This window comes from Centropristis striata, chromosome 17 (assembly GCF_030273125.1).
Source record: "Centropristis striata isolate RG_2023a ecotype Rhode Island chromosome 17, C.striata_1.0, whole genome shotgun sequence".
NCBI lineage: Eukaryota > Metazoa > Chordata > Actinopteri > Perciformes > Serranidae > Centropristis > Centropristis striata.
In genome coordinates this window covers 3,832,464-3,852,194 of record NC_081533.1, presented here as the reverse complement: position 1 = coordinate 3,852,194, position 19,731 = coordinate 3,832,464, and the positions used below count along the sequence as shown (strand labels likewise).

Genomic DNA, 19,731 nt, shown 5'->3' with positions numbered 1-19,731 from the left:
TTTCTTGACATGAATGAGTCAGATGTGTTTGTTGTCTTTGCAGCAGCGAGGGATCGGCCCCAACCTGAGACACCAAACACACCAAGTCAGGGAACAGATCCTCCTCCAACAGGAAGTGGACCACAACCAGAGAGTGGAGGAAGGATGCTCCTCTACTGTGGACTGACAGCAGCAGCTCTGTTCACTCTCTGTTTCTGTTACTGTCTGAGTAAGAAACAAGATTTCTGCTTCAGAGGTGGATTTGATAAAAGTTACAGTCCACCAGGTGGATTAGAGGAAACAGTTTAATCAACAACTTTAACAAAACAAAAAGTCAGAACACATCAACATATCAGCAGGTAACAATATCAACAACTTTGATGCTTCACAGACACACGAGAGAAATGATAACAGAAGTCTATTGAAACTCATCATTCATTCTTTTTGTATCAACTTCAGTTACTTTCCTCTTTGTCCTGAACACAGAGAGATAACACTAAAGTTTATATTTTCTCACGTCTGGAAGAAAAGTGTGAGTTTGTTTGACCTCCATACAGCTGATTTAAATGTCTGTTGTTTTTTAATATTGACTCACATTCACTTCAACATTCAGAGGTCAAATAAATTATAACAAAGCACTTTAAAACTTCAGGTTATTTGAGTAATATGCAATATTAAAATCAATGTTTTGTTACTGTTTTATTCTGGTTTGTTAAACGTGGCTGTTGTTTACTGTCATTATTTCATTGGACTGTATGTTTGCTGATATAAAAGCTGTTATTAGTGGTGAGGAGCAGCAGAGGGAGCTCTTTACTGAAGGGAGCTGCTCTGCTTTAGAAAGTCTCACCTGTCTGCAGGTTACAGCTCTCATCATTTACACCATCAGACCTTTAAATGGAGCTGATGATCACAAAGATCTTCTGCTCTCATTTCATCTGCTACGTTTACTTTAAATGTTTGTTCATCATGTTTGAGTCGCTGTTGAATTTTATTAAAATATTTTTTTCTTTTGTTTGGACAAACTGATTGTTGAACTGAATGATTTGTTAAATAGTTCCCACAAATAAAAATTCATTAAATATACTATATATTGAATTGAGTTATTCAGCTTATAAATTAAACATTCAGAGGTCAAATATATGAAAATAGATCATTTTTATTATTGTCATGGAAACAAACAGCTGAAGATGTTAAAATATTAACAACAAAGAGGATTTGGACAGTCACTCACTCATTGGCTGGACCAATCACAGCTGACATTGATAGACGGGGGGCGGGACTACACCCTGGACGGCCAATCAGAACAAAGGAATGTTTCTGCTCATCACATGTTTAATATTACAGGTAGAAACTGGTGAAATGGTATTAAAGCTAAACTTTATTTCCTTTAGTTGTGATCCTGACGTGGAAGCAGCTGGAAATGAAAAATAAGAACATTGTTCAAACAGGAAGGACTGTAATTCATTTTAATCATATTTGACTGATTTTAGTAAAAATAATTCAGTGGCTATTTCAATGTGCAGTAGATGTTTTTCAGCCGGAGCTGAGTTTCCCTCATTTCAGGGTTAACATACTCGAGGTTTTCAGAAAACCTGCTTTCTGGAACATAATATAGAATATAGGAACGTTATTTATTGTTTATTTTTATTCTATTTATGTACAGTCATGGAAAAAAATATTCGACCATCCCTCCAGTTTCTTGTTCATTTTAATGCCTGGTACAACTAAAGGTACATTTGTTTGGACAAATATAATGATAACAACAAAAATAGCTGATTAAAGTTTATTTTAAGAGCTGATATCTGGCAAGATATCAGCGCTTAAAATAAACTAATTTTAGACCAGAATGAACATTTCCATTTTATGACACTTTATACTTATAATCCACTACATATAACTGACAGCTTTTGTTATTTTTCAGGGTGACATTTAACATGAACATGTTTTTAAAATGTATGATTAATGAACATTTTTATATTAATAATTAGGTGCTGATTCCATAGAGCTGCAGAACTTTTATATTTACATATATTTTATATATTGCAGTGAAATACAAGGACACAGTGAGGAAAATGTAAAAAGAGCACAAAAAGACCCTGAAACTGCTTGTTGGGGTTTAGAGGGTTAACAGGAACAATTTAATTTTTAAAAAGTGTTTTAAACCATATGTGAACTAAATGAGTGTAGATTAAAGACAGCCACAGCAGGGTGACTGAAGGCTGCAGAAACATAACAAGAGAGAAAAAAGTGACATAAAGCCAACTGTGATGTTCTGGCCAATCACAGCACAGTCACAGAAGTGGGCGTGGCCTAAAGTGGGTCGACACCTTTCTTATGACGGTGCAGAGAACAGACACAGAGACAAAGAGAGAGAAGAAAAGGAGCAGAAGAGGAGAGTAAACCGCTGCTGGATCCTGTTTCTGAGCAAACATCTGGTGAGTTCACACTTTATTTTCTGCTCTGTTTTCTTTATGTTGTTCTTCTCCTGCAGCTGTTAACCTTTCTCCTTCTTCTTGTTGACACGGGAAGTTCTTCTTCTGGACTTTAGATCACGCTGTGTGTTGTAGAGTTCAGTGCTTACTGAAGTGCTTTTAATGTGAGCTGCAATGAGATTACGCTTGATACATAAAGGTCAGATACGACATTTCTGCAGTGGTGTGTGTGTGTGTGTGGTTGTGTGTGTGTGTGTGTGTGTTGACACACTGTTGACACATTAGGTAAACTGTTGACACATTAGGCTGCTATCAAAAAGAAGACACATGGAGAAACAGTCGACACTGGAGGGAACTTTTGATCTAGAACAGTTGTAATAAAACAGGTAAAAGCCCAAGGATGGCTCAGGATGTTCATGTTTATTCAGGATATATATGTTTATATATTTATTTATATCCTCATCGTGTGTCTCTGTTTGTTGACTTCACAGCTCATCTGTGTCACGAGACACTTCTGATTCCAGGACGTACGTCTGAAAGAAGAAGAAGAATGAGTCCTCCAAGAAAGGTCAGATCACTCTAATGAACTTGAGTTTGTGTTTGTGTGGTTTTTTTTTTTCAATTTTGTTCTCTTTAATTTAGATATAATCTCCTCTTTAGACCCCGTAGTATTAGTGTTTTATTATTAGTATTAATATTTTATAATGTCCATCCAACTGTCCCATAGAGACTAATGAGAACTGGGAACAGACATTTCTAGAAGAAAAACACAGTTTTCTAACCTGCAATGTTGCTCACATTTTTTTTGCTACAGACATTAAACGTACATCAACGCGTTCAGGGGAGATTTATCTCTCTGATGAGACTAATATTTTGTTGTTAGGACTTAGGTTTTTGAGAAAACAAGAGCAGTTCTAGAGGTGTGATTTCCATTAAATGACTTTCTCAGCTGTTAGATATCAGCTGATAGTCTGTGCCCCTCCCCTCTCCACTCATCACCATAGCAACCAGGTCTTCAAAATAAAAACCCATAAAGTAACTATATCTAATAATGTGGGTGCCTTTGATCTCATTGACTTACTTTAACTCATAAAAAGCATATTACTATGTCAAACAATATGGGAACAAATGAATCAAATCTGCATTGATGGACAGGAAAAGTTTTATTCAGCAGGCAGATTAATACCGACGATTCTGCAGAATTAATGAAAGAGCACAAGAAATGCACATGAACATGCACAGACTGACTCTCCACCCCCCATCCAGACATGTTTATTATCTCAAAACAATCCGTGTTTCTTCCAAACTTGGCCTTCACTATTTGGACGTTCCTCCCCTACTCCCACAATCTTTCAAGGCCCTAGTTAGGACAGGCTGAGCCTTGTGATGTTTCACTCATCTAGTAACCTAGTGGGATCCAGTTCCCACCAGATCACATGAACCCGGTTCCCAGAACATTTTTTGACAAAAAGATGATTCATTATGATATTGTTCTGTTGCTTCCAGTAGCTACTTTATTTCTTCACCAGAACTTCCCCCCTCCCTTACTGTTGCCCCTGGTTACACTCACAACTGGCTGTGCTCGCAAGTCTTGATAGGGGAAAACAAAATATTGACCTGAGTCTGTCGGGGACCTTGTGTTCCCAAGCTCAGGCCGGAAAAAGAGATAATGATGAGACTAGGAAAATATAGAAAATGTGCTATTTACTTTTTTTGGTATTTGTGATGCTCATGAATAAATATGAAACACATAGAATGATTTGAGTAATTTAAATTTCTTTCCACACTTACTTTGTATAAATGTATGTTTATTTTTATTGCAACAATCCAAAAGAACCACAGATACTGTCCAGAATTAAGGTACTGCTTGTCAAAAAATAAGCTGAAAGGAAAATATTACTTAGTAACACTGACTTGAACATTGAGGGTTATGTTGTACAGACGTGATCTAAATATTACTGATGGTTTTAGATAGATTGCTTCACCATAGCATCTCACTCACACTCTCTCTTTTTCTTTTTGTCTGTTGCTATAGAAACTGGGAGAACGAGAGGGACTCAAGCATCACCGCTGTGAGCTCTGTGAGAAATCCTTCACAACAGCTGGACGCCTGAAGGTTCACCAATGGGTTCACACTGGAGAGAAACCGTACAGCTTTGACCAGTGTGGGAACGCTTTCACCACGGCAAAGGACCTGAGAGAACATCAACGTGTTCTCACCAGAGAGAAAACGTACAGCTGTGACCAATGTGGGAAAGCTTTCACCACGGCACAGGTCCTGAGACAACATCAACGTGTTCACACTGGAGAGAAACCGTACAGCTGTGAGCAGTGTGAGAAAACTTTTTCACAAAGAGGTCACCTTGTTGCTCACCGACGCGTTCACACTGGAGAGAAGCCCTACAGCTGTGACCAATGTGGGAGTGATTTCACCACGGCAAAGAGCCTGAGACAACATAAACTAATTCACTCTGGAGAGAAGCCGTACAGCTGTGACCAGTGTGGGAACGCTTTCACCACGGCACAGGTCCTGAGACAACATCAACGTGTTCACACTGGAGAGAAACCGTACAGCTGTGAGCAGTGTGAGAAAACTTTTTCACAAAAAGGTCACCTTGTTGCTCACCGACGCGTTCACACTGGAGAGAAGCCCTACAGCTGTGACCAGTGTGGGAGTGATTTCACCACGGCACAGAGCCTAAGACGACATCAACGTGTTCACACTGGAGAGAAACCGTACAGCTGCGACCAGTGTGGTAATACTTTTTCACAAAGTGACCACCTTAATGTTCACCGACGTGTTCACACTGGAGAGAAACCGTACAGCTGCGACCAGTGTGGTAATACTTTTTCACAAAGTGACAGCCTTAATGTTCACCGACGGGTTCACACTGGAGAGAAGCCCTACAGCTGTGACCAGTGTGGGAGTGATTTCACCACGGCACAGAGCCTGAGACGACATCAACGTGTTCACACTGGAGAGAAACCATACTGGTGTGAACAATGTGGGAAAACCTTTTCACAAAGTGGTGACCTTAAAGTCCACTTACGAGTTCACACTGGAGAGAAACCATACTGGTGTGACCAGTGTGGGAGTGATTTCACCACGGCACAGAGCCTGAGACGACATCAACGTGTTCACACTGGAGAGAAACCGTACAGATGTAGCCAGTGTGGTAATACCTTTTCACAAAGTGACCACCTTAATGTTCACCGACGTGTTCACACTGGAGAGAAACCATACTGGTGTGAACAATGTGGGAAAACCTTTTCACAAAGTGGTGACCTTAAAGTCCACTTACGAGTTGACACTGGAGAGAAACCATACTGGTGTGACCAATGTGGGAAAACATTTTCTGAGATGAGTATCCTTAAAAAACACCAACGCATTCACACAAAGTCTTCTTAAGCCTTTTTAGAACCAAGCTAGTTATTTATTCATGCCTCCTCTTCATGTGCTGTGTTGTTATATACTGAACTTCTCTCTGAAACTAAAGACTGACAGCAGTAACTGAGTCTGACTGAGGTGGTTTGATCCAGTGAGGAGGAAGAGGAGATGAATAAACAGACACACAAAAACACTCCAGATTTCCAACTTACTGGGGATTTCCACCGGGCGCGTTACAGCAGCAGCACGGCTCCACCGCGGTTTTGCTGCGTCTTCTGCCCGGCGTCAATTCACACCGGGCGCGTTACAGCAGCGTCACGTCAGCTTAGCGATCCGGTCGTATACACGCGAGATAACGTTATCACGCGATAATCCTGACCATACGGGAGACCGCAAGATCCCGTGATAAACTCTAAACTCTATTTATACAGTCTATGGATAAACTGTGTGTGTAAAGTAAACAACAACAACAACAACCAACAGCTTACTTTGCTTTTCTGACGTGAAAGATCTGTTGATCTGACCATCTATCCTTATAAAAACAATATGTTATGTCATAAATGATTGTATGATGTTCCACTTCAACAATCAGTCTCTTGTCGTCCGTGTCGCCGATCCTCTGAGACCCTTTGATTGATTGATTGATTGATTGATTGATTGATTGATTGATTGATTGATTGATTGCTGATCTGATGCTCCGGTCATAACATAATGTTGATGTGAAGTAGTTTTAGGCTGCATGAACTGCATATTGTGTTTTATTTTGAAAGGGGGCGGAAGTGTTTTACGCTGATTCTGAGTCAGACTTCCTGTCTGGTGCGATCTGCTCTGTTGAGATTTACGCGATTTGGCAGCGTCTTGCGGAGAAATAGAAGTCCTACCTAATGCTCGCGTAGAGACGCTGCTGAGACGCTGCAGTAACGTTACGCAGCGCGCCCGGTGGAAACGCTCTCATTGATTAGAGTGTTACCTATTTGCAACGGCGAACGCGACGCTGACGTGACGCTGCAGTAACGCGCCCGGTGGAAATCAGGCTTTAGACTGAACAAACCTTTATTCTTTTGGAATTATGAAAAAAAATCAAAATATCATTTTAAATATTGATCTATTGTTACTTTCATTGTCAGCATCAATATGGTCATTATTATTAATGATCTGACACCAGTAACATAATAAATAGCATTAAAACCTGCACAGCCTGTAATCGGTGCTGGAATGTAACTTACGACATTTGTCCAAGTACTGTACTTAAGCAAAGTTTTTTGGGAGTCGTAAGTTGAATATTTCCATTTTAATTCACTCTATACTTATAACCCACTACATTTAACTGGCATCTTTAGTTATTTTACCAGTTGAGATTTAACATGATTTTTTTTAAATGTTCAATTATTGAAGATTCTGACATGAATCCAAGATTAAACAACTGAAAAAAAGAAATGTTTTATCTGGATTTTCATTCTGTGTTGTGCTTTTTTATTTTAGAATTTTTTATTTTATTTCAATGTGTTCACTTGTATTTGGTTTTCTATTATTTTTTTCTGTAACTACTAAACTCTGTAACTTCAGTTCCTTTGAGTTAAGTTCTCCACATCAGCAGTGTTTGCATTACTGCTGGAAAACATGTTTATATGTCTGGATCGATACAGATGTTCACATCTGCACTGACTCACCAAACATGGATCATCACACGTCTCCAGCTTGGAGGGACAAAGTGCGTCTCTCTTCAAATAACATCTGCGTGCCATCGGACCATCAACTCAATGAATTCTTGTAACTTGGTCAGATCTTCTTGATCCTATTTGGCTGATGGAACTCTGTCCCTATCCAGCTGAACAGTGTGATGTGACTCTGTTTGTACATGATTGCTATTCTTGTCTGACTTGTATACTCATTATAATCTTTGTATTTTTTCAATATATCAACTTGTATTAAAGTTACTTAAAGAAAAGCATGTTTTAAATACTTTTTATTTCTCGCTAAGGAATCATTTGTTAAATTCTTCAATAAATTAGTACATAACAGCATATTCTGTAGTTAAAATGAGCCCTATGCTGACAACAGTAAAATGCTGCTCACATGAAGCAGCTCCTTCGTCTGGATTTTAATGTTTCTTAATATTACCGTCAGTGGAATATTAGCTGAACTCGACATTTTTCATTGAGAAATCCAGCGAATACAACAGATATTATGAGCCGACTGATATAAAGTGATAATCAAACCTTGAATTAAGGCCGTGTATCAATAACACATCAGAGTCGTTCAGTCATGAATGATGAAATAAAACATTAAAACTCAAAACTCTGCTGCAATAATACTTTATTATATTCATCACAGTTCTGCAAACAACGAGTATATTGTGTGTTTATGATAGTGAAAACAGTTTTGAGCTGTGAGATGGAGCCCAACAGCTCACCGAGGTGTTTACTGAAATATTCATCCTCTCACTTGAAGCAGCTTTTGTTCCCACATGCCTCAGTCCTCCACCATCATTCCAGAGCCTGAAAAGACTTCTGTGAAGAGCCTGAATGACTGTGGCACAGTGTCGTTAACAGCATCAGTCATGAAGTGCTCTGAGAACACAAACCGACCACAGGCTCCTCACACTCTTCACACATGACTGCAGCCCCATCCACACCTCCAGCTGCATCATTCAACTCACAGGTGACACAACAATAGTGGGACTGAGGAGACGGCGTGCAGGCTGGAGGTGCAACATGTGACTGAGTGGTGTCGGGACAACAACCTGCTCCTTCACACCTCCAAGACAAAGGAGACGATGGTTGACTTCAGGAGAACAAAGACAAGTGACCACCTCCCCCTTCCTTGGAGTCAACGTGTTAAATCACCTCACTTGGACCTCCAACACCTCATGCCTGGTCAAAAAGACCCAACAATGACTGAAACAGGCCCCGCCCCCACAGGAACTGATGCTGCGTTTCTACAGGAACAAACAAACTGAAAATAAAAGTTATTTATTAAACTTTCAACAACTATCTCCCTGTAAATAACCTGCACATGTATATACAGAAGTAAAATCTATTTTAAAGCAGTTTTTACTGTTTTCTATATTTCACACTGTGTCATCTTTATATGTTTATGTATATGTTCTTTTTTTTGGAGAGAGAGAGAGAGAGAGAGAGAGAGAGAGAGAGAGAGAGAGAGAGAGAGAGAGAGAGAGAGAGAGAGAGAGAGAGAGAGAGAGAGAGAGGCCACCACAATTTCAAAGTCTAATGACAATGACGGTCTTTAAAGATCTCTTTCTGGTTTCTGATGTTATCTGGAGCAGATTTGGACACACTGGTCTGAATAATAAAACATTTATGATATTGTGTAAATGTGTCAGTGTTGGAACAGGAAACAGAGGATCAACTCATAATTTATTGATTCTCAGAAACAGACGGCAAAAGAAAAACATCAAATTCAGATTAAATTAATCATTACTAGAATAATTCAATATTTATATTTTAACATAAAACATGACTCATCAGGAGAATATAGGAACGGTATTTATTGTTTATTTTTGTCCTATATATGTATAGTAAAATAAAGAATTAAATCTGATCCACGCTCCTGTCAGAAGGTGGCGCTAATGATCCTGAAAGCTGTTTGCAAACCGGCAAAAACAGGAGAAGAAGACGCACCGGGTGTGGGCGGGGCTTAACGAGACGCTACAAAGCCGTGAGGGAGTTGTCCAGACCAGGATCTAAAGTCCAGCAGTCCCGGCGGAGGTCAGGAGCAGGAGAAGCACAGAGCGGAATGGAGGAGAACCAGGACCCGGAGGTCCCCAGTAGACCAGCAGCAGGCTCGAGCTCTGAAGTGAGTGGAACAGATGAAATACTTTCTGTTTTCTTTGTGTGTTTGAGCTCCGAAATTAGCAGATTGCAGTCGGAGGAGTTTCTTAAAAACGGTTTTCTTTGTTCCTGGAGGCATTTAATCCTGAATCAGGTCTCTTTGGGGGGTCCGGCTCAGTGGGGGAGGGGTTCCTGGTTGTTCATGTGTGAATGTGAGTTTGTAAAACCGGTTCAAACCGCTCCAGGCTTTGTGTTCACGTGTTTTTCTTTGTTGTGAGGGACAAACTACAGACTGGTTCCAGCTTTAATAAACTCTGATCACATTCACTTCCATCAGCTCTAAAAAGCTCCAGCTTTAGTTTCTTTTTCCATCAAATCAAAAGTAGTTTATTGAACTTTTCCTTCTCTGTGTAACTTTATTAGAATCAGACTCTTCTCTGCTCCCTGCAGATAAAAATGGCGACATCTGTTTGTGTGAATGTAAGTTGGTGCAGACAGAACTTAGACACATACATGTGTGAATATTAATGAAACCATAAAGAGTAAAATCATCAGTTTGAACCGCTGCAGGTTTCTTCTTGATGCTGAATCAATCTTTGAATATTTAGTGTTTCCTGGTTTCATCCTGATGAGACTCTGTTGTTGTTTCATGAGTCCTCAGGAGAATGCTCACAGAGAACAATGAGGCTCACTGATCCCACAATGCTTTGCACTTTTGCATATTGTCCAGATACCATTCTGGGCTTTTATTTTGAAGGCCTGGCTCATCCTGCCTCTGCTGGTTGCTGCTGTGATTAGAGCAGCAGAGTGGAGAGGGGAGGGGCACACTATATCTAACAGCTGAGAAAGGTCATTCAATGGAGAGCTCACCTCTCAAACTGCTCTTATTTTTTTCAAACATGGTGAGTCATAACAACAAAATATTATTATCATCGAGAAGAAAATTTTCTGATGAAGGTTAATGTAATTTTCACTTGTCTTGTAAAAAAATATGTCAGCAAGGAGGTGGGTTAGAAAACTGTCTTTCTCTGTTACTTCTAGAAATGTCTGGTCCTAGTTCTCATTAGTTTCTATCGTTTGGATTGGAGTTTCTGTGACATTCAGACTCACTGAAAGAAATCTGTACGTCCCATTGATTCCAGAGTAGAATGCAATCCACTTTATTTGTATAGCACATTTAAACAAGAAAAATGTCTCCAAAGTGCTGTACAGAGAATGTCTGAGAACAGCAAACATTTCTCTTCAATCTTCCCTAAAAATGTGTTCTTGTTTCATGGCATAACCCTGTGTATGAAGAGAACAAGCTGTGGGAACCAGCAAAGTTTTTTTTTTAAATTGTCCCAGCCTCTCTTCACTCAAGCTGTGATGTCATCCACTCTAACTCTGAACATTCAGTCCAATACACACCCATTATAAACTATAAAAAACAAAATTATAAAAAACACTAAACACAAAGTGATAATTCTTGAAAAGCAACATACTATCATGCCTCAAACTGACCCTCACTCTTTCTGTCTGTTTGTTGCTATAGAAACCGGGAGAAAGAGAGGGACTCAAACATCACTGCTGTCAGCTGTGTGACAAATCCTTCACCACAGCTCGAAGTTTAAGGCGTCACCTACAGGTTCACACTGGGGAGAAACCTTACAGCTGTGACCAGTGTGGGAACGTCTTCACCACGACACAGAGCCTGAGACAACATCAACGCATTCATACTGGAGAGAAACCGTACAGCTGTGACCAGTGTGGGAACACTTTCACCACAACACAGACCCTGAGGCAACATTATCGTATTCATACTGGGGAGAAACCGTACAGCTGTGACCAGTGTGGGAGCGCTTTCACCATGGCAACGACCCTGAGACGACATCAACGCATTCACACTGGAGAGAAGCCGTACAGCTGTGACCAATGTGGGAAAGCTTTCACCACGGCACAGAGCCTGAGAAACCATGAACGTAGTCATACTGGAGAGAAACTGTACAACTGTGATCAATGTGTAAAAGCTTTCACCACATCACAGGGCCTGAGACAACATCAACCCATTCACATTGGAGCAAAGCCGTACGGCTGCTACCAATGTCGGAAGGCTTTCACCACAGCACAGAATCTGAGAGAACATATACAAGTTCACATGGGAGAGAAACCGTACTGGTGTGAACAATGTGGGAAAAGGTTTTCTCGGAGTAGTCACCTTAAAGTTCACCAACGCATTCACACTGGAGAGAAACCGTACTGGTGTGAACAATGTGGGAAAAGGTTTTCTCAGAGTAGTTCCCTTAAAGTTCACCAACGCATTCACACTGGAGAGAAACCTTACTGGTGTGAGCAATGTGGGAAAATGTTTTCTCAGACTGGTAACCTTAAAGCTCACCAATGCGCTCACACAAAGTCTTCTTCACCATTTTTATAGTCAAGCTAGTTATTTCTTCATGCCTCCTCTCCATGTACTGTGTTGTTATATTCTGAGCTTCCCTCTGAAACTAAAGACTGACAGCAGTAACTGAGTCTTACTGCGGTGGTTTGATCCAGTGAGGAGGAAGAGGAGATGAATAAACAGAGACACAAAAACACTCCAGAGTTCAAACTTAGACTCAACAAACCTTTATTCTTTAGACATTCTGACAAAATCAAAATATTGTTGTAAACATGATTTTATATATCTCAAGTTGTTGCTTTAATAATCCTGTTTTTTTAAATATTTTCATTAAATGTTTGGACACAAAGAAGCTTTCTCAGTTAATCATTATCTTTAATTATCTGACATCAGTAATATAATAAATACAGCTAAATTGTATGTATGTATGTAGAAAAACACCATATTATTGGATGTCCAAGAATTGGACGACAACAAAAAAGTCATACTATAGCATGTTGTTTTTTGTCAAAATGGTGAAATTTAAAAATGCTTAAATTTTTTTTAAAATGACCCAATTATAGTCTATTGATTGATATTAAAGCATAGTATAGCCACAAATGACACAAAAAAACACATTTTATGGAATGTAAAAAATTTGGTCAACAAAAAACGTCAAACTATAGCATGTCGATTTTTTTTCAAAAGTGAACAACTTTCAAAATGCCTAAAATGGCCCAATTATAGTCAAATCAATCAAAATTCCTTTTTTTTTTTTTTTTTTTTTTTATCCCTGAGGGTAAATTCAGTGAGTCTGTTTTCTCTGTTAGAGTGAGACAGCCTGATGGCTGTAGGAGAGAAGGCTCTGTTGTATCTCTCTGTCCTGCAACGGAGAGAGAGGAGCCGTCCACTGCTGTTTTTTGGTCCATAAAGGTTTTGTGTAGCGGATGATCTGGGTATTTCAGGATGGCCTGGAACATGTTGACAGGTCATCTCCCCACCACCTCCTCCACCTGGTCTAAAGAGCTGGTTCTGTGGTTGGAGCCAGGTTGGACACACTGTCCAACCTGGCTCCAACCACAGAACCAGCTCTTTAGACCAGTCTGTCCAACCACCTTCATGTCTGTGTCTGATGTTTAGATATGAGTATGGCCAGAAATTGCAGAAAAAAACATATTAAGGGTTGTCCAAAATTTGAAAAAAGTCATACTATAGATTTTCAATTTCTGTAAAAATCGATCAACTTTAAAAAATGCCTAAAATGCTTGAAATTGCCCAACTACAGTCTATTGATACATATTAGTGCATAGTATGGCCAGAAATTACAGAAAACCATCAAATTAAGGCATGTCTAAAATTTTAAAAAAAGTCATAATTGGTCAATTTTTAAAATGCCTAAAAATGTTTGAGATGCCCCTATTATAGTCTGTTGATACATATTAGAGAATGCTATGGCCAGAAATTATTAAGGGATGTCGAGAAAAAAAAAAAAAAAAAAAGTCATTTTAAAGCATGTAGTTTTTGTCAAAATTTGTCAAATTTTAAAATGTTGATTTTTGTCAAAATTGGTCAAATTTTAAAATCCATAAAAATGCCTGTTGAGGAATTTATTGAGTGATTCCTTTCTGAGAAATAAAAATTATTTAAAACTTGCTTGTCTTTAAGTTTTTTTTAATCGAAGATAATATATGGAATAATCAGCAATCATGTACAGAGTCACATCACACTGTTCAGCTGGATAGGGACAGAGTTCTATCAGCCAAATAGGATCAAGAAGATCTGACCAAGTTACAAGAATTCATTGAGTTGATGGTCCCATGGCACGCAGATGTTATTTGCAGAGAGACGCACTTTGTCCCTCCAAGTTGGAGACGTGTGATGATCCATGTTTGGTTAGTCAGTGCAGATGTGAACATCTGTATCGATCCAGACATATAAACATGTTTTCCAGCAGTAATGCAAACACTGCTGACGTGGAGCACTTAACTAAAGTTACAGAGTTTATCATATCAATCCATCCCCAACAATATATATGGCAAGAATAAAAATACAGGAAACCAAATACAAGTCAACACATTGAAATACAATAAAAATTCTAAATAATAGAAACTTAACAGAGAATAAAAATCCAGATTAAAAATGTCTTTTTTCAGGTGTTTAATCCTGGATTCATGTAAGAATCTTCAATACATATTTATTTAAACATTTTTTTCATGTTAAAGCTTAACTGGTAAAATAACTAAAGCTTTCAGTTGAATGTAGTGGATTATAAGTATAGAGTGAATTAAAATGGAAATATTGTACTTAAGTAAAACTAACGTATTATTTTGCTTAAGTACAGTACTTGAGTAAATGTAATAAGTTACATTCCAACACCGATTACAGGCTGTGCAGGTTTTAATGATATTTATTATCTTACTGGTGTCAGATAATTAATAATAATGACCATGTTGATGCTGAGAATGACAGTTCTCTCTCTGTTTATTCATCTCCTCTTCCTCCTCACTGGATCAAACCACTGCAGTCAGACTCAGTTACTGTTTTCAGTCTTTAGTTTCAGAGGGAAGCTCAGAATGTAACAACACAGCACATGGAGAGGAGGCATGAAGAAATAGCTAGCTTGGCTCTAAAAACGGTAAATGAGACATCCTTTGAATGCACTGGTGAGCTTTAAAGGTTCTACTATGAGAAGACATTTACCCACATTGGTCAAACTAATACGGTTTGTCTACAGTATGACTGCGTTGATGTCGTCGCAGGCTCTTTGCACTAGTGAAAGCATGGCCATATTAGTCACAGCTGTACGGTTTCTCTCCAGTGTGAACACGTTGGTGAAGAACAAGGTTACTTCTTTGCGAAAATGTTTTTTCACACTGGTCACAACTGTACGGTTTCTCCCCGGTGTGAACCCGTTGGTGAACATTCAGGCTGTGTCTTTCTGAAAAAGTACTGCCACACTGGTCACAGCTGTATGGTTTCTCTCCAGTGTGAACGCGTCGGTGATTAACAAGGTTACTTCCATTCGAAAACGTTTTTTCACACTGGTCACAGCTGTACGGTTTCTCTCCAGTGTGAACCCGTTGGTGAACATTAAGGTGGTACCTTTGTGAAAAAGTACTGCCACACTGGTCGCAGCTGTACGGTTTCTCTCCGCTGTGAACACGTTGATGTCGTCTCAGGCCATTTGCCGTGTTGAAATCGCTTCCACACTGGTCACAGCTGTAGGGTTTCTCTCCAGTGTGAATGTGTTGATGTTGTCTCAGGCTTTGTGTTGTGGTGAAAGCGTTCCCACACTGGTCGCAGCTGTACGGTTTCTCTCCAGTGTGAATGCGTCGGTGAGCAACAAGGTGACCTCTTTGCGAAAAAGTTTTTTCACACTGGTCACAGCTGTAGGGTTTCTCTCCAGTGTGAATGTGTTGATGTTGTCTCAGGCTTTGTGTCGTGGTGAAAGCGTTCCCACACTGGTCACAGCTGTACGGTTTCTCTCCGTTGTGAACACGTTGATGTCGTCTCAGGCTCTGTGTCGTGGTGAAAGCGTTCCCACATTGGTCACAGCTGTACGGTTTCTCTCCAGTGTGAACCCATTGGTGAACACAGAGCTCACAGCGGTGATGTTTGAGTCCCTCGCGTTCTCCTGGTTTCTATAGCAACAGACAAAATGAAAAAGAGAGAGTGTGAGTGAGATGCGATGGTCAAGCAATCTATCTAAAACCATCAGTAATATTTAGATCACGTCTGTACAACATAACCCTCAATGTTCAAGTCAATGTTACTAAGTAATATTTTCCTTTCAGCGTATATTTTGACAAGCAGTACCTTTATTCTGGACAGTATCTGTGATTCTTTTGGATTGTTGCAATAAAAATAAACATACATTTATACAAAGCAAGTGTGGAAGGAAATTTAAATTACTCAAATCATTCTATGTGTTTCGCAAATACCAAAAAAAGTAAATAACACATTTTCTATATTTTCCTAGTCTCATCGTTATCTCTTCTTCTGGCCTGAGCTTGGGAACACAAGGTCCCCGACAGACTCAGGTCAATATTTTGTTTTCCCCTATCAAGACTTGAAAGCACAGCCAGTTGTGAGTGTAACCAGGGGCGACAGTAAGGGAGGGGGGACGTTCTGGTGAAGAAATAAAGTAGCTACTGGAAGCAACAGAACAATATCAAAATTAATCATCTTTTTGTCAAAAAATGTTCTGGGAACCGGGTTCATGTGATCTGGTGGGAACTGGATCCCACTAGGTAACTAGATGAGTGAAACATCACAAGGCTCAGCCTGTCCTAACTAGGGCCTTGAAAGATTGTGGGAGTAGGGGAGGAATGTCCAAATAGTGAAGGCCAAGTTTGGAAGAAACACGGATTGTTTTGAGATAATAAACATGTCTGGATGGGGGGTGGAGAGTCAGTCTGTGGTTTACATGTGCATTTCTTGTGCTGTTTCATTAATTCTGCAGAATCGTCGGTATTAATCTGCCTGCTGAATAAAACTTTTCCTGTCCATCAATGCAGATTTGATTCATTTATTCCCATATTGTTTGACATAGTAATATGCTTTTTATGAGTTAAAGTAAGCCAATGAGATCAAAGGCACCCACATTATTAGATATAGTTACTTTATGGGTTTTTATTTTGAAGACCTGGGTCATCCTGTCCTGGCTCACTCATGCTGGCTGGTTGCTATGGTGATGAGTGGAGAGGGGAGGGGCACAGACTATCAGCTGATATCTAACAGCTGAGAGAGTCATTTAATGGAAACCACACCTCTCAAACTGCTCTTGTTTTCTCAAAAACCTAAGTCAAACAAACAAACAACAAAATATTAGTCTCATCAGAGAGATAAATCTCCCCTGAACGCGTTGATGTACGTTTAATGTGAAAAAAAAAAATGTGAAAAAAAAAAATGTGAGCAACATTGCAGGTTAGAAAACTGTGTTTTTCTTCTAGAAATGTCTGTTCCCAGTTCTCATTAGTCTCTATGGGACAGTTGGATGGACATTATAAAGTATATAGTATAAAATACCTTAATAATACTCTACATAATAATAATAATTAAATAGTATTCATATATCTTGTTGAACAACAAGTACAATATTTATATTGTATTTCTTTTTTAATCCCTTTAATAATATTGTAATACTTATACAACTCATATTAAATGTCATAACAATAAAAACAAATTAAAAAATGTACACAATATTCTATATTTAGAAATCTGAATTAAATATTCTTATTATATTTGAATAATATTTCATTCAAAACAAACGTCAAACTTTAATTAAAAACTATTCATATCATAATATAATCAGTTTTTCGAATATTTAAAATAATTGAAAAACTGATCTTATAAAATATTAATACTAACAATAAAACACTAATACTACGGGGTCTAAAGAGGAGATTATATCTAAAGTAAAGAGAACAGAATTAAAAAAAACACACAAACACAAACTCAAGTTCATTAGAGTGATCTGACCTTTCTTGGAGGACTCATTCTTCTTCTTCTTCTTCTTTCAGACGTACGTCCTGGAGTCAGAAGTGTCTCTTGAGCTGTGAAGTCAACAAACAGAGACACACGATGAGGATATAAATAAATATATAAACATATATATCCTGAATAAACATGAACATCTTGAGCCATCCTTGGGCTTTTACCTGTTTTATTACAACTGTTCTAGATCAAAAGTTCCCTCCAGTGTCGACTGTTTCTCCATGTGTCTTCTTTTTGATAGCAGCCTAATGTGTCAACAGTTTGAGAGTCTCTGTGTAAATAGTTGCTCCTCTCTCTTGGCGGTGTGTGTGTGTGTGTGTGGTGAGACAAAGATGGATTTTTGCTTTTCCAAATAAGATGAAGACAGAAACAACACAACATTCATGTGAATACTTTGTGTTTTAGAGTCTAATGAGTGTGTGCTTCATTCTGACATGTTGATGTGCTCTAACCACCACACACACACATACACACACACACACACACACACACACAGCACCACTGCAGAAATGTCGTATCTGACATTTATGTATCAAGCGTAATCTCATTGCAGCTCACATTAAAAGCACTTCAGTAAGCACTGAACTCTACAACACACAGCGTGATCTAAAGTCCAGAAGAAGAACTTCCCGTGTCAACAAGAAGAAGGAGAAAGGTTAACAGCTGCAGGAGAAGAACAACATAAAGAAAACAGAGCAGAAAATAAAGTGTGAACTCACCAGATGTTTGCTCAGAAACAGGATCCAGCAGCGGTTTACTCTCCTCTTCTGCTCCTTTTCTTCTCTCTCTTTGTCTCTGTGTCTGTTCTCTGCACCATCACAAGAAAGGTGTCAACCCACTTTAGGCCACGCCCACTTCTGTGACTGTGCTGTGATTGGCCAGAACATCACTGTTGGCTTTATGTCACTTTTTTTCTCTTGTCAGTCCCCCTGCTGTGGCTGTCTTTAATCTACACTCATTTAGTTCATATATGGTTTAAAACACTTTTTAAAAATGAAATTATATGAATGCTTCTGTTCCTGTTAACCCTCTAAACCCAAATAAGCAGTTTCAGGGTCTTGTTGTGCTCTTTTTACATTTTCCTCACTATGTCCTTGTATTTCACTGCAATATATAAAATATATGTAAATATATAAGTTCTGCAGCTCTATGGAATCAGCACCTAATTATTAATATAAAAATGTTCATTAATCATACATTTTAAAAACATGTTCATGTTAAATGTCACCCTGAAAAATAACAAACGCTGTCAGTTATATGTAGTGGATTATAAGTATAAATTGTCATAAAATGGAAATGTTCATTCTGGTCTAAAATGTTATATATCTTATCTTACTGGTGTCAGATAATTAATAATAATGATCATGTTGATGCTGAGAATGACAATAACAACAGGTCAGCAAATAATGAATCATGAATTAGCAGTTTGAAACGAAGAGTCAAAGCTTCTCTTTGTGTGCAAACATTTAATAAGAAGCAACAACTCTGACAGGATGCAGGTTCAACAGCAACAATCACCTTTACTGGAAAAAAACAGAATTAAATCAAATCATGCTTCCAGCAATATTTTGATTTCGTCAGAATTTAACAAGTATAAAGGTTTGTTCAGTCTAAGTTTGAACTCTGGGGTGTTTTAGTGTCTCTGTTTATTCATCTCCTCTTCCTCCTCACTGGATCAAACCACCTCAGTCAGACTCAGTTACTGCTGTCAGTCTTTAGTTTCAGAGAGAAGCTCAGAATATAACAACACAGCACATGAAGAGGAGGTGTTAGAAAAATTGCATGAGGAAACCTTGAAAATTGATAATCTGTCACCAACAGAAAAAACCTCACCATTTTTCTGCGCAGTTCGTTGATGGGGAAATGAAGAGCTGGAGACGTCCAAGTTCTCAGTTTAACATAGTTTTATTACAATACGTCAAAAAATGTGCACTTTACAGAGAATCTCCGGGTTCAAAAACTCATGTCCCTGAATACAAACAGACGTGTTTCAGTTCGCGAAGTCTGAACCACGACTCTCTCCCTGAACCCATTAAAATACTAACATTTGTTTACAAAACATGCTGGTCGATTTCTTCCAGGAAGTTCCGCCTTCTTGATCGCTGATTCGCCAGTTTTAATTAACACAACGCCACCTGGATGCTTGCTGCCGCGGACAAGGCCATCCTGACCTGGCCTCTTCTCCAGAACATTCAACAAAAAACCTCCTGCCTTGTTTTGTGTAACAAAGATATTATGTCTACAGAGTCAAAGAATTTTCACTGTCTCACATAGATTCTAAAAGTCCAA

The 19,731-nt window shown here is 38.8% G+C and overlaps 2 protein-coding genes across 2 annotated transcripts in view; one reads left to right on the top strand and one right to left on the bottom strand.

Annotated features, from left to right (window-relative positions):
* LOC131989470 (uncharacterized) overlaps nt 1-19,731 on the top strand; it is a 299,290-nt gene that overhangs the window by 262,032 nt on the left and 17,527 nt on the right. Inside the window, exons 7-8 of the mRNA XM_059354702.1 lie at nt 4,650-5,715; nt 11,215-11,947. Of these exons, the coding sequence (XP_059210685.1) occupies nt 4,650-5,715; nt 11,215-11,947 (1,799 nt within the window). The remainder of the gene's footprint in view (nt 1-4,649; nt 5,716-11,214; nt 11,948-19,731) is intronic.
* On the bottom strand, nt 14,283-18,218 carry LOC131989503 (zinc finger protein 271-like). Its single transcript, XM_059354744.1, has 3 exons — nt 18,162-18,218; nt 17,428-17,501; nt 14,283-15,587 (listed from the first exon to the last, which is right to left on the bottom strand). Exons 2-3 carry the CDS (start codon nt 17,443-17,445, stop codon nt 14,736-14,738), a joined length of 870 nt encoding a protein of 289 aa, XP_059210727.1. The 5' UTR covers nt 17,446-17,501; nt 18,162-18,218; the 3' UTR covers nt 14,283-14,735.